Source organism: Triturus cristatus, chromosome 2_1 (genome assembly GCF_964204655.1).
Source record: "Triturus cristatus chromosome 2_1, aTriCri1.1, whole genome shotgun sequence".
NCBI classification, from domain to species: domain Eukaryota; kingdom Metazoa; phylum Chordata; class Amphibia; order Caudata; family Salamandridae; genus Triturus; species Triturus cristatus.
In genome coordinates, this window is record NC_140581.1 from 237,134,310 (window position 1) to 237,148,224 (window position 13,915).

General features: G+C 44.2%; 2 protein-coding genes across 5 annotated transcripts in view; one reads left to right on the plus strand and one right to left on the minus strand.

Moving 5' to 3' along the window:
• PDZD2 (PDZ domain containing 2) overlaps positions 1–13,915 on the minus strand; it is a 1,178,280-nt gene that overhangs the window by 743,961 nt on the left and 420,404 nt on the right. The window lies entirely within an intron of this gene.
• On the plus strand, positions 831–13,171 carry LOC146864024 (uncharacterized). The gene is made up of 2 exons (XM_085640872.1): positions 831–2,046; positions 12,945–13,171. The coding sequence occupies exons 1-2, from the start codon at positions 846–848 to the stop codon at positions 13,169–13,171; spliced, it is 1,428 nt and encodes a 475-aa protein (XP_085496998.1). The 5' UTR covers positions 831–845.

Here is a 13,915-nt window from a genome sequence, read left to right on the forward strand (position 1 = left end):
GATGCTTGCCAGATATGCCATTCACGTTGTTTGCAAGTGTCGGATGGGTATAAAGCTTTTGCTGCCCGGTAGGAAACGTTACATAAAGACTTTTCAAAATTTTATGGCAAGACCGGAGGCTCCTATTATGCTTTCTTTTCTTGCTTTTATTCCAACAGCAGCAAGATAAACTAACATACCCAGAAGGCTTGGTGAAAAAACTACCAGCCAATGGTAAACGAAGAAACAAAATATTGTCCAATCATAGCTCAGCTCGTAATATAAGGTCTATCCTGACTGCGAACAGCCCTCTTTTCTTGCTGCTCGCAGTCAAGATAAGTACCTTTTAATTCATTTTAACGAAAGTGATGTTTCATGCTATGGTTACGGTGTACCTTGTTTGAATGTTCTTTTGTGCGCAGCGGCGTTTCATTGCTGCTTGCCTTCGCGCTCGCACGCGCGTATGCTCATTATTTATTCCTTTTAGCCCCCCCTCGTTTCTAACGACGCTTCATCTGCTCCGCGCGCGCCTCACTTACCGGCCTTCATTTTTCCTCAAGCCGGTGGCGCAGCGCTTCGTTTCTCCTCACGACCCGACTGCTTCTCAGAATCGTTGTCACCACGCTACTTTCCGGTTCAACGCCCACTATTCACACGCCCCTTGTGGGAGGGGGTTTGTCTTCTTGTCACACGCCCACTTCATTTCCCTCAGTTTTAACCCTTTCCTTTCCAGTTTTGTGTCCAGTTCTCTCTAGTATTTCATTATGTATGTTTCTGAGGAAAATAATGACAATGACGGGGAAGCATTTAAAGAGGATTTGAATACCTTTATTAATACCTCTGTGGAGCATGCTGTTGAGACCTCCATGAAACGTTTTTCCAAATCTATGGAGAATTCTATTTTAAGTTTAATGACCAAAACAATGGCCCATTCTGCGGGGGATAGCAGAAAACATAAGATGGTACTCTCTAACGTTCCTTTGGCGTCTCAAGTGGTTGGTGAGTCTTCCTCACATACGACAGAGGACGTGGTTCCTCCCAGGCCTCCTTCCAAGGAGGGGTTAAAAAGTTCAGGTGGCAAACGTAAAGCCAAACTAAATAATGCAGAGGTACCACAGAAATTGGTCATTTCAACAATTTATGATACAGATGACGATATGGGTGACGCCACTGACCTTACTGATCTTTTTGATATTGTGGACCCTTCGTCTTCCCCTCCTAAAAAATTGAAGTTAGATGCTTTTGCATCTGAACCAGTGCTTGACCCCGAAGGTACTCCTCTCTTCGATCCTGCTTCTATTAGACACCCTAATTCAACCGAATGGTTTCCCATTGAACACGTGGGGGAGTATATCACCGCAAGACTTCGTCTTCCACTAGACAAGACGGTTAGGGCTAAACTGAAGTCTGAGTGCCCGAAGCCTTCTCTCCCTTCCCATATCACTTCTACTCCCGCTGTAGATCAACCTCTCATTACTTTTTTCTCAAAATTTGGCAAAGATCCACGTAAAGGAGTGGATAAAGCATGGTCTTCCTGCCAAGACAAATTGCTCGATCTAGTGGGTCCCCTTGCACGTATTTTTGATATGGCAGAGGCAGCTCGCCTTGACGGCTCCGAGCTCAATCCGGAAGAAGTATCTTTGTGGGTCCAGCGAGCCTTTTGCCTTCTGGGCAATGCCAACGCAGCCATGACTCATGAGCGCCGCAAGGGCCTCTTAATTAAATTGGATCCCAAATTGGCCAATCTTGCCCCTCTTGATCCTGGTGTCAAGGCCGATGGTCTTCTGTTCGGAGATTCGTTGGTGAGAGACTTGAGCAGGTTCGTCACCACCTTTGCCTCCCTGGATAAAGCACAGCAATCCATCAAGAAAGTCTTCCCATCTCGGGTTTTTGGCAGGGCCGGAAGAGGCAGGAGCCGCTCTACCGGCCGTGGTTTCCACTCCCAAGGCTCCCGTGGCTCCTTCAACTCGAATCAACAGGACTACAAGCCCCAGTTCTACCCCCAAAGAGGTCGGGGATACAGAGGCAGGGGCCAACGTGGCTTCCGCCACAACTCGTCCCAACAAGGTAGGTGCAACAACCCCCGTTGGGGGACGTTTATCTCTTTTCCTTCACAGATGGCAGTCCCTCACTGCAGATCCTTGGGTTCTCAACACTGTCCAAGGTTATCGTATAGAGTTTTACGCTCCACCTTTTCAAGAAACTCTTCCCCCGCCGTTAGTGTTCTCCACAGAAATGTCCCTTCTGGTGTCCTCCGAAATACAAGTCCTTCTTTCCAAAAAAGCTATTCTAGCTTCCCCCTTCGATCCCTCAGGGTTTCTCAGTACTCTGTTTCTCGTTCAAAAGAAGAACAAAAAGATGAGACCTGTGATCAATCTCAAATATTTCAATCAGTTCGTGGTTTATCGCCACTTCAAAATGGAGACAATTCTACATTTACGAGACACTTTGCGTCAACACGATTGGATGATTCGTATCGATCTCCAAGACGCTTATCTAGCTGTTCCCATTCACGATTCCCACACGAAATTCCTCCAGTTTCAGTGGCAAGACGTCACCTATCGTTTTCGATCCCTGCCTTTCGGTCTTTCTTCAGCACCTTGGTGCTTCACAAAAGTGATGCGACCTGTAGTGGCTTATCTCAGATCTCTTGGGATCCGGCTCATCATTTATCTCGACGATATCCTTATCATGAATCTGGACAAACAGGCCTTATTGAACGATCTCAACATCACTCGTTCTCTGTTACTCGATCTAGGCTTCCTCCTCAATTTGGAGAAGTCCTCTCTTATTCCGGCTCAGAGTACGGAGTTTCTGGGGTTTTGCATAGACTCCCCATCTGCTTCCCTTCTTCTTCCTCAGTCCAAGATCTCCAATATTCATGCGGAAATTTCTCAGGCGCTCCGCCGTCCATTAATATCTCTCAGATCCCTAGCAAGGATTGTCGGCCTTCTCTCGGCCTCCATTCAGGCAATCTTCCCGGGTCCCCTTCATTATCGGGCTCTTCAACGCCTAAAGATCAGACATATTCGGCAAGGCCTTGCATATTCCGATCAAGTAAAATTAGATCTCGAATCTCGTCAAGAACTTCATTGGTGGATGAACCATTTAGATGCTTGGAACGGTCGAACCATTTTCGCTTCCGCCCCAGATCTTGTATTAGAATCCGATGCAAGCCTGTCGGGTTGGGGCGCCCGTTGTGGACCAATATCGACTGGAGGTACATGGTCAAAAGAGGAGTCCAAATTGCACATCAACTGTTTAGAGATGCTTGCAGGCTCCTTTGCAATTCAGAGTCTGGCAAAGGACAAAGTAAGTTGTACCATCCTCCTTCGCATGGACAATGTTTCTGCGGTTCGCTATATAAACCATCTCGGTGGCACCAAGTCAAAGGTCCTGGCAGACCTAGCAAAGAGCCTTTGGGAATTCTGCCTATCCAACAATCTCTCGCTCTCTGCGGAGTATCTTCCAGGGGATCTCAACGCCGTCGCCGATTGGCATTCTCGCTATCTCCGGGATTCCAGCGATTGGAAGCTTCTTCCCTCCGTGTTTCTCTCCCTCTCTCGGTTGTGGGGTCCTTTCTCAATAGATCTCTTTGCTTCTCGACTGAATTCTCAGTTGCCCCGCTTTTACAGCTGGCGTCCGGACCCTCTGGCTCTGGCGACCGATGCCTTCCTTCAAGATTGGTCCCTCCACCTCAACTATGCGTTTCCTCCTTTCCTGTTAATCAACAGAGTCCTCTCGCAGATACGTCGCCAGATGACGTCTCTGGTAGTGGTAACTCCCTTCTGGCAGTCCCAGGTTTGGTTTCCGTCTCTCCTAGAGTTGGCGGTGGACTTTCCCGTCCTTCTTCCCCCACTTTCCGATCTTCTCTCGGACCCCCTGGGCAATCCTCACCCTCTAATTGTCGACCAATCACTGGTGCTGTCCGCATGCAAAATTTCCAGCCTTCCTCTTCTGATCTCGTCATTTCGCAGGAAGCTTCAGTCTTCATTAGTCGTGCATGGGCCCCAGGCACCTCCAAGGCTTACAAATCCGCCTGGTCTCTTTGGTCAAGCTGGTGTCTTCAAAAATCAGTCGATCCCTTTTCAGCCTCTTTAAATTTTATTGTTAACTTCCTGGCTTCTGAGGCCAGTTCTGGCAAATCTTACCGTACTATTAATCTGTACAGATCCGCCATTTCTCTCAATAATGCCCATATCGATGGAAAACCTGCGGGAGCTCATCCCTTAATCTGCAGATTGCTGAGAGGAGTTCGTTTTTCAAAACCTCCGTTGGCTAAGTATTCTACTTTATGGGATGTTAATCTGGTTTTACAGTTGTTTTCTAATTGGCCTGATAACTCTGCTCTTTCTCTGAAAATGATTTCTGCCAAACTCACTATGTTGTTATGTTTACTTTCCATTAAAAGAGTATCTGATGTGAGGGCCATGGATGTCTCTTCTCGCCAATTCACTCCTACTGGTGTGCTGTTCCATATTCACAAACGCACAAAGACTAATTTAAATACTGTGTTCTATCCTTATTTTCCCTCCAATCCCAAGTTGTGTGTAGGTCAATGCCTAAAAGTTTATGAGAGTAAAACCTCTGATCTCAGGACTTCCTCCAGCTCCCAACTTCTTATTTCCTTCCGTAAACCCTTTCACCCTGTTTCTTCTGCCACTCTGGCCCGCTGGGTTCGTTGGGTCATGTCCCTGGCCGGTATTGACGTCTCTGTTTTTGGAGCTCATTCCACTAGGGGAGCCATGGCTTCTAAAGCCTTTTGGGCTGGCTCCCGTCTGGAGGACATCCTAAAATCAGCAGATTGGTCTAATGATACAGTGTTTCGTACATTTTATTGTAAACCTGTTGTTACTGCATCTTCTTTAGTGGTAAATATGCTTTAAACAAGCATAATAGGAGCCTCCGGTCTTGCCATAAAATGTAGATTTTCCTAATATATTATGACGGAAAGTCTTAATTTTATTAAAGACACGGAGGCGAGTATTATCCCGCCGCAACACTTTTAACAATTGTTCTCCCTCCCCACAGGCACTCCAGCGCTTCCACCAGCGTCATCCTGAGGTTTCCCCGGATCCTACCAAGATCGCTTCTTTGGTTCCATCGCCTACCATGCTTGGATCCGAACTCCTCTCCGAGTCTCCTCTACTGCTCTTTGGAAAGGAAGTCTTCACGTGGACTCTATCTTTATGCATTTTGTTATCCGTTACTCCTTTATTTTTGTATTCTCTGTAATTGCTCGCACAAGAAAGAGGGCTGTTCGCAGTCAGGATAGACCTTATATTACGAGCTGAGCTATGATTGGACAATATTTTGTTTCTTCGTTTACCATTGGCTGGTAGTTTTTCCACCAAGCCTTCTGGGTATGTTAGTTTATCTTGCTGCTGTTGGAATAAAAGCAAGAAAAGAAAGCATAATACTCGCCTCCGTGTCTTTAATAAAATTAAGACTTTCCGTCATAATATATTAGGAAAATCTACATTTTTAAGGGAACAAATCAGTTTGCACTATGTTTACTTAGAGTACGACATTTTGAAATGTAGAAATATCATTTGCTGCTCATATTGGACTGTAAGCTCAAATGTAGTATTTTTGCCGCAAACGTGCTTCCATCTTGCACAATTAGAAAGTGGAGAAAATAAGTGTGGTCCAAATTTGCCCGGATGAAATAAGGCTCAAATTAATTTTGTCACAAAACTCTTTTGGTTCTATCCAGAACTGCATAAAAAATATATATTTTGCTAAATGAATTTCGCTTATGTTTGCACTTGTGAAAAAGTACACAAAATCTTGACAAACCATATTTGTTGAATTCGGGTTTTATTAAAAGCGTGACCGCGCTTTCAGACGCTGCCGATTCGAAGTCCACTTAGTTCACAGCTCGGTTATTTATTTCTCACTTTGCCCCGCTGCTCCTCAGCTCACGCGCGCCTGTGACGTGCAGCGCGCGGTCCTCTGCCGGGCGGTGATGCTCTTAGGAAGTCGAATCCCGCCAGCTGCACTGTTTACCTCACGCCCACGGAGTGCTTCCTGTCTGCCTTAATGGCAAACCAGATAGGACGGGAAAGGTCGGTTTGCTGTTCATAGAGCGGCAAAAACAGACGTGTTTAGACTATTCTCTCGATAGGAAGTAGTTTTTTTCAGCCAACCCCCTGAATCTAAAACATTCACGAGAAAAGAAATGTTTCCTTTAAACTTTTGAAGTCCAAACAAACAAACCACTAAATAAAGTTAGACCTATCCAGAGGCTCCAAAGAATTTTATTTGTTTAGGGAGTTTTATATAGCGCGAACTAGACCTGTCCGGGTTTAAATAGCAAAACAAGTTAAACACAGTTAAACAAAAAAAAAGCTATAAACAAATAATTTACAGCCTTATTCTGATGCCTAGTGGAGCATTGAAATTGGGTCCAAATGGTGTTTGCGCCTCTTTTCAAATCAAATTGTGCCTGGTCCTAAAGGTACCCGCAAATACCTTATCTAGGTTGGGCCTTGAGTACTTTGCATGACCCTAATAATGCACTAAGTGTAGCCGTGCCGCAAAAAGAAAGATACCTCAATCTAGGACCCACTACATGAGATACACCTTTTAATCTGAATCAAACAACGTCAGCACACCATGCAGTCATGGTATTTCCACTGGGCGTTTTTGTGCACCTAATTCTGTATTAGCCTCTTGTAATAAGGCAATAAGTATTTGAGACAAGGAAGAGCCACCAGATACATCTTCAGAGCATCATGCATGCTGGGTCCTCAGAGGCCCAAGGGGTTGGTATGCGCAGGGTAGTTTTCTTAAGAAATAATGTTGCCATAAGTAGTGTTTTTTTACAACAGAACCCTGCTAGTGCTAGCAGCATTCACTTTTGTAGCTTCTCGGCTCTGCGCCTGGCACAAGCGTGCCTATGTGTGCATACATATACAGCCTACCTTCAGCATGCCAATAGTAGGGAATACTTTACAAAAGAACTTGAAAGTCTACACTCAATGCCATTCTTTCAAGAGTTCCAATGTTATTTTGTGTAAAGAAAGGATATGTGTTATACCTGCTGCTCAGCCAGTGTGACTGTGGTGGTGGAATGTTGATGTGTGAGGATGCTGTGGAATGTTGGTGTGTGAGGATGCTGTGGAATGTTGGTGTGTGAGGATGCTGTGGAATGTTGGTGTGTGAGGATGCTGTGGAATTTTGGTGTGTGAGGATGCTGTGGAATGTTGGCGAATGAGAGAGTCAGTTCCAGGATGGGCCGAGCAGCAGAAAGGCTGCTCCTGGTGGGGCTCTAGATTATAACATCCATCTTAAAGGAACCAACCTAAAATCTACTTGGACCAGGCGTCGTTTATTCACAAATAAGATCTTTTGGGGGCCATTGTTCAGAACTGGAAGTGAAATGAAAACTTGATTTTCATTACCAATTTTCTGGCTAGTACAAGCCCACATGATAAAGAAACTTTCAGAAATGTGCGGCTAATCACTAACAATTGAAATATGCCTGGCCAGGGGCTCCGAAAACTCACTGGATGCAATTGTGAATAGAGAGACAGAGGCAGATGTAGGCAGAGGGGAAATATACAGAGGTGAGGAAGTTCTCTCTCCCAGAGGGCCCCTTGGAAGGTGGGGCCCTGGGCAAGTGCCCACTTTGCCCATGCTTTTAAAACATCTCTGTCTGCACTAGGTTTTCATCTACATTTTAATGCAGATTTACATATTTGTGAAATCTTCAGAGGATGCCAGTAGTCCAGGAAAGCAGCTACAGGTGGTGGTTGACAGGAGTTCTCCTGGAAAACTTTAGATAATTGCCATCTATGCTAAATAATTTGCAGATGCATTTCCGTGTGCATGGCAGTGTTTGATTACACATGTGAAAATGTTTCTCACAAGAAATATTTTTCTCCTTAGAGAAACTCTTCCCCTACACCAGTTCTGGGGGCATTTACTTCCTATTCCCATCCTCATAACAAATATACTCCAATTGTTATATAATCTAGTTATATTTTCAAGTACATTTTGCATTTTCGTTTCATATTTTAGGTCTGTCTAGAGACATCTTTGATTGTTTGCCGCAAATCAAATGACATCTAAAAAGGGCTCTAGGGCTGATCTGAACAGTTATACACGTTGTGTAGTTTCCATTGTAGAGGAGGCTATAAAAAGTGCCCCCTTCCCTATCACACTGAGGAACATCTCTGATACAAATTCTGTTCTGACTCTGCCTTTGACTGTCAGTACAGCAGCAACCACATCTCACACCACACCAAAGCAGCACCGTGGTATGTCAGCCACCGCAGCTGTTGCAACAGCAACATCCATAGCAGATACCAAGCTGTCACTATAGCAGGCACAGCAGCAGCAACAACAGCTGTCGGCACAGCAGGGACAACAGCAACAACCACTACTTCAGCTACAGCAGGAACCACATCAGTGACCACAGCAGCACCAATAGCTGCAGCAAGACAGAGAACAAAAGTAGTTACTACAGATGGACAACAGTAAAAAGCAGCAACCAAAATAGCAGAAACTACAACAGCAAAAGCTGTCACTAGAAGAGGGAACACAGCAGCAACAACAGTTTCCACTACAACAGCTATAATAGATTCCACAACAGGTTCAAGCACAACCTGTATTAGAACAGCAACTACATCTGTAATGACAACAGGAAACACAGACGTGGTCCAACTTGTGCCAAAGAAGTGATCACAGTTAGGGCCAAAACATCTTCCACAGCGGCATGATCTGGTGAGCTTCACCAAAACATTAATCTCTGCGAATCATTTTCAAGTTTCATATCATAAAAATGTGTCCCTGAAAAAGTCTTTATCTCTGTATGAAAACAACCCACTCATATCAATACATACTATGAATGTTAATCTAGCAAATGTTGCTACCCTCAAGGGAGCAGAGTGACAGCGCTCCTCGCACCGCCTCCATTTTCCCCCTTACTTGCATTCAAAGATTTCTGCAATGTTCTTAAGATGTGATGAAAGAAGGATCTAAGATGCCCATCATTTTAGATCGCTCATTTCAGAAAGGCCAGGGCTTTCCAGTAAATCAACACGTAAGCCTTCTTACAGCAGTAGTTACAGCAAAAGCCCAGAGCCAGGTCAGTTAGTGATCAGGGACCCATGCTCTGGATCACAAACGCAACAAAACACCTGCTCATCAGGAAATACCTGAAAACCGAGCTATTGATGCCGATATTTAATTGGCTGTTAGTTGGAAGGATTTAATACATCCACAGAGAAATTCCGAACAGAGGACAACATTTCATCCTGCTGATCCGTCATCTGCCAGGGATCCAAGGCTCATAGTCTGAAACACTGCGTCTCCTCTGACCAACCTCTCCCAGGATGCACTGACGCGAAGTGTTGAAAGACTGTTGTTTCTTCTAAACTCTCACACAGAGTGACTCGATCAGTACAGCACTGACCTGTTGCTTTCAAGAGGTCTTATTGCCCTCTTTAGGTCTTCACTAGAGACAGTTTTAGCTGACTGTTGCCAGACCTATCTTTTCTAACACAAAACATATACTTAGAGTGGGCTTTCTGTCTGTCAGTCCATTTCTCATGATTGGATGGTTATGTTGTCCATAACAGTGGCCTCTTGATTCTAGGAGCATTTTAGTCTCAGATGGTTCTGATGGGATGAGTTGTATCTTCCTACTGGTCACTTGATGGGACTCTTTTTTGTCAAAGTATATAGCTGGACTTATAGTGCTTAGACCTTTTTGCTGTGTAATCCTTGTTTTAATACATATATTTATCCATGTAGCTGTGACAATATTGGTAACTATAAGACACAAAAACACAGAGTTGAAAGAAAGATAGAAATTAAACTTGTGTTACTATTATGTAAGGACCTACTACTATCCTAGACAGTACACGTTTAGGCGTGCAAGAGAAACAATTGCCATATTAAGTCATGGTTGTTGCTCAATAGGGTAAAGATGTGAAGTAGAATCCCAGATCCTGCACTGTTAGTGATTAAGATAGTTTCACACAGTAAAACACTACAAATAGAGAAGCAGAAAATGCATATGAACACGAGTCAGAATCTAACGGATAGAGACGGATCACTACGACACAAGGGACTATAAAGACCATCCCTAGGGATCAGTGAAATTAGTATGGACTCTGGGGACATTTTACAAAAAGTATATTCTAAGTTATCTGCTGTGAAAAGCCACAACAAGGAGAAAGTGACCTAAGAGCACATTGAATAAGAATATAGAAACAGGCCAAGCAATACTCTTGGAAACCCTAATGCGTAACATCTGACAGGAACAGGAGAAAGAAATATGAATAGCCATATATTGTTGCTAAATGGACAGAATAGTCAGTATTCTGGTTAAGATAGTGTAACCCCTTGTCATGTGGAAGGAGAAGTGTGGTCCAAGACTTTAGCAGGGGCAATGGAAACATTTCCACATATACCTGTTCACAGACTCCCACACAAAGGCAAATAAAAAGTCTCCCACAGGTATGTCTGAGATCAACCCTTCGGAAGTGCAGGCTGAAATGAAGACTTACTCTGACTGAGATGTGGTGGTAGGACACATCAACTACTTAAATAGCAATAATAATTCAATATAAAGAAATGAAATTACCGAACAGTATTACTAAGTTCGTAAAATTGCAGTAGATAGATAAAACAAAACATTTACAGTGAGAATTCCAGTCTTTCATAGCCAGTGGTTAATGGGCATTTCTTGAGTGAGTAACTGTCATTTACTACTGGCGTGACAGTGCTTTGCGCACTATAGCACACAGTGGCGTAACGAAAGTTGAGGAGGCCCCCCTGCCACGCACACAGAGGGGCCCCCGCTCCGGGTTTAATCTGAGCTATTGGGCCTGAGTACTGTGCTGAGGGGGCCCCCTGCAGCTCGGGGCCCCCCACGCACCGCAGGGGATGCGGGGGCCTGTGTTAAGCCCCTGATAGCACAGTCCAAAAGTATAGTTGGGTCTGGACTCTTTTGGGATGGCATGGTTGGATTGGGTTAGGAACTCAGATAGAGTAACACTATCAAACACTTGCTACTCCTTCAACATTGGACACACCAACCACATAATAATTCTTTTGTGATTTTTGGAAACATTGTGTAATATGATGAGAATATAGGGCCAGATGTACAGAAGGTTTTTGCGATTGTGAACCTTTCAGTTTGATGAAAACAGTGTTTGCAACACAATTTTTTTACATATATACAAAACTTTACATATGTACAAAACTGGTTTAGTGATTCAGAAAAGTTTTTTGAATTGCAAAATCGTTTTTGAAAAAGATTACCAAATCACAATCTGGAACAGGCATGTTTTAACCATTCTTTCTCAACTGCAAAATGGTAGCGTGTGTTAATGATTTGCAACTGTACTTCCTGTTGAAAACCATTGATCAATTACTGATTCCAAAGTTTGGGTGGTAACTGATTTATGATGGGGAAGGGGTCTCCTTAGGATAATTTGTTATTTGGGAGTGAAGGTGGCATCCAGAATCCGACATGGACAGAAAATACGCCTGGGCTCCCAAATAAAAGTGGGACCCATTGGTGAATTAGAAAGCTAAAAGTACCCCATGTTTGGAAATTAGGGCAATTTTGAAATTGTAAAAACGGGTATGAGGATTTTGCAAGGTATGGAAGACTGCATGGATTTGAGCTTGCTGCAGGCAATGCTTCTTTCAATATCAGGAAAATCACCAGTAACAACCGGCCAAGCAGACAATAAAATAGGCCCACAACCAATACACAGCCCAATACTGACTGGTCAGACCCTATAGGCCAGTGTGACCCTGGTGGCAACTTCAAATGTAGTCTGCAGTGAACCAGGGTACCACTGGCAACTCGCACAGACATTTTCATGAAGGAAACATTTTTTTCCTTTAAGGAAATTAGGCTGTTATAAAAAAAGGTTTTCCATTTTGTAAACTTTCTGACAGGGTTTATGGTCTGCTGTCCCTTGCAGGTTGCCATTCCTGTCATTATAGCTAATCAGACAAGATCTGCCTGTTGGACCCGCATGTCCTATTGACCATTTTGGAGGTTTTAAATACCTCTCTTAAAGTGAGGTTCGTTCCCCAGAGTTGAAAGCGTGCTCTAGTCCCCCCCCCCCCTCCTAAAAAAAGAGCAATTTGTATCCCGACTGTCTCTCAGAATTTCGCCCCATTTCCTTGCTACCTGTTTTCTCCAAAGTACTGGAAAAACAGGTCAACGTCCAACTCTCATCATTTGTCAAAATTCAATATCTTCTTCACCCTTCTCAGTCAGGCTTCAGAGCTGGGCACGGCACTGAATCTGCCCTCCTAGGCATGACAGATCACCTCAGACAATACTTGGATGAAGGGGGCACTGCCGCACTCATACTACTGGATTAAATTGCAGCCTTTGACACGGTGTCCCACTCTATGCTGGTACAGAGACTGTAATCAATAGTTTTGTCAGATTCAGCCCTTGGGTGGCTTATCTCCTTCTTAAAGGACTGCACGTTTCAGGTTTTTTCATCTAACGTGAAATCCCAAACACTGGCTTTGACTTTCGGAGTTCCACAGTGGTCCATTTCAAGTCACTTGCTGTTAAATATCTATGTAAACTCTTTGGCTAACATGATAAAGAGTTGTAGATTCAACCTCTTTTCCTACGCAGACGATACCCAGATCATTTTCTCCTTGACTTTGGTTCAGAGAAATGATCCATCTATATTGCACCTTGGTTGAATCAAAACTCACTTAAACTCAATAGCGATAAGACTGAGGTCCTAGTTCTAGGTAACAAGCCCTCCCTTTGGGGTGCCAAACATTGGACAGAATTACTTGGGACCCCCATAATCCCCCCTCCCCCCCTTCACAGTATCCAAGGTTAACAACCTGGGCTTTCTTATGGATGACAAGCTCTCCATGAAACCGCAGATAGCTAAGCTGATGGGCCACCTATTTTGTGGACTTTAAGGGGCTGAAAAAGAATCTGTGATTTATTCCTCTAGCGCCACTGAAGACCTTTATCCAGGCGCTGGTTATTTCTCAACAGGACTATGACAATGTGCTGTACTTGGGCACAGACAAGCCATCCCTACAGCACCCGCAAACTGTTCAACATGCTGCTGCTAGACAGCTTTATCACTTACCTAGATCCCCTTCCGTGTCCTATTTATTAAAAGAACTTCCTTGGCTTAAGGTGGCCAAGCACATTGATTTCAAAGCACTGTGCTAGATGTTGAAGGCCAAACTTGGCCTAGGACCACGGTACATTCAGGAACTTGTAGCCCCCTACCAGCCAACTTAGTCACGAAGATCCTCGATGCAGGCCTTGTTCGGTATCTCCAGGTTTCGATGGACCCGTATGAAGGGCCACTCCTTTCCTTACCTGGGTCCTAAGCTTTGGAACTCATTACCGGTTGACTTAAGACCCGTCAATCATTTTTCACCTTCCGTAAGATGTTGAAAACGTGGCTATTGCCTCGGGGTAGCTGTGCGCATTACAAGTTGTTAATAATAATTATAATAGGAGTTCACAAATTGCAACCAACCTGGCCAATTAAAATTATTTAGGGAGGTTGTTCAGTGACCCTCTACATTTCCTTTTACCAACTGACCCATAAACTGACTGCAAATAAAATACTGCTTGCAAAAAGTTGGCGAACTAACAAGACCACCAAATGCGCGTCAATCAAGCCCTAATCACCAGGAGACTTAACTACGGTAATGCACTCTATGCAAGAATCCCCAACCACCTCCTCCACCATCTTCAGACCATCCAGAATGCTGCAACCAGACTTGTCCTGGACCTCCCCGGTTTACCCACATCATGATTCAACTAAGAAATCTCCACTGGCTGTCGATACACTAAGGCTGTCAATTCAACCTTCTCACGCATACATACAAGGCTCTGCAAAACATTGGACCTCAACTCCTGTCTCCACTTCCACCAGCAAAACAACTACACTCTGTCTATCTC